The sequence below is a fragment of the Aplysia californica genome, unplaced genomic scaffold (genome assembly GCF_000002075.1).
Source record: "Aplysia californica isolate F4 #8 unplaced genomic scaffold, AplCal3.0 scaffold00581, whole genome shotgun sequence".
Lineage (NCBI taxonomy): Eukaryota > Metazoa > Mollusca > Gastropoda > Aplysiida > Aplysiidae > Aplysia > Aplysia californica.
The window spans coordinates 446,425-447,573 of NW_004797851.1; the positions used below are offsets into that span (position 1 = coordinate 446,425).

Here is a 1,149-nt window from a genome sequence, read left to right on the forward strand (position 1 = left end):
CCTGTTCTTCTTCTTCTTCTTCTTCTTCTTCTTCTTCTTCTTCTTCTTCTTCTTCTTCTTCTTCTTCTTCTTCTTCTTCTTCTTCTTCTTCTTCTTCTTGTGTTGATGTGTCTCTCTTTTTTCAAATATAGAAACAAACAAACAATCGAATAAACAAATCAACAAACAAACAAACAACTCAACAAACTAATCAACAAACAACCAAACAACGAAACCAACCAACCAACCAACCAACCAACCAACAAAATAAATAAACAAACAAACAAGCAAGCAAACACACAACCAACCAACCAACCAACCAATCAATAAACAAACAAACAACCTAATAGCCAAACAAAGAAACCAACCAACCAACAAACCTACCAGAAACATACAAACAGACAAACAAACAAACAGACAAACAAATAACTAAACAAACCACCCAACCAAACCAACAAACAATCAACAACCAACCAACCTGACCTTCCCGCGCCTAGGTACATCGGAGTCCAGTTGACGGTTGGCTCAGACAAGTGGGAGCCCGAGCTAGCCGGGGACAGTTCTGACGACAGCTCTGGTGATGACGACGACGATGATGACGATGATGATGAAGGCGATGATGGGGAAGACGGGGAGGATGGAGGCGAGGCGGAGGATGGGGAAGGGGGGCAAGGGGAGGATGGTGGGGAGGCAGAGGACGGAGAGGGAGGAGGAGAAGAAGGAGATGAAGATGATGGCGAGAAAAAGAAAAAGAAAAAAAAGAAGCATCACAAAAAGCACAGGAAGACGTTGGTTGAGGAAGAAGAGGAAGGAGGGGATGGAGAGAAGGGGGAGAACGATGAGCGTGAGAAGAAAGTCAAAATCGCCGCCGAAGGAGAGAGGTGAGGTTCACCATTGCCGCCTCTTTTTCTTTGTCTTACCGAACAACGTCGGGCTAACCACATACATTGTTATACCGTGAGATGCCAGCTGTATATATCTATCTGTCTGTATGTGTCTGTCTAACTGTATGAGTGTCTGTATGTCTGTCTGTCTATCTATGTCACTAGTGATTGATATGTTATTGTATGTTTGCTACAATGTGTCTACGTGTTGGGGCTACACGGATAATCAGGCAGACAGACAGACAGACAGACAGACAGACAGACAGACAGACAGACAGACAGACAG

General features: G+C 44.0%; 1 protein-coding gene across 1 annotated transcript in view; it reads left to right on the top strand.

The window, feature by feature from the left end:
• LOC101855746 overlaps window positions 1-1,149 on the top strand; it is a gene marked incomplete at its 3' end in the record, with an annotated part of 59,554 nt that overhangs the window by 33,799 nt on the left and 24,606 nt on the right. Inside the window, 1 exon segment of the mRNA XM_013087379.2 lies at window positions 477-860. Coding sequence (XP_012942833.1) covers window positions 477-860 — 384 coding nt within the window.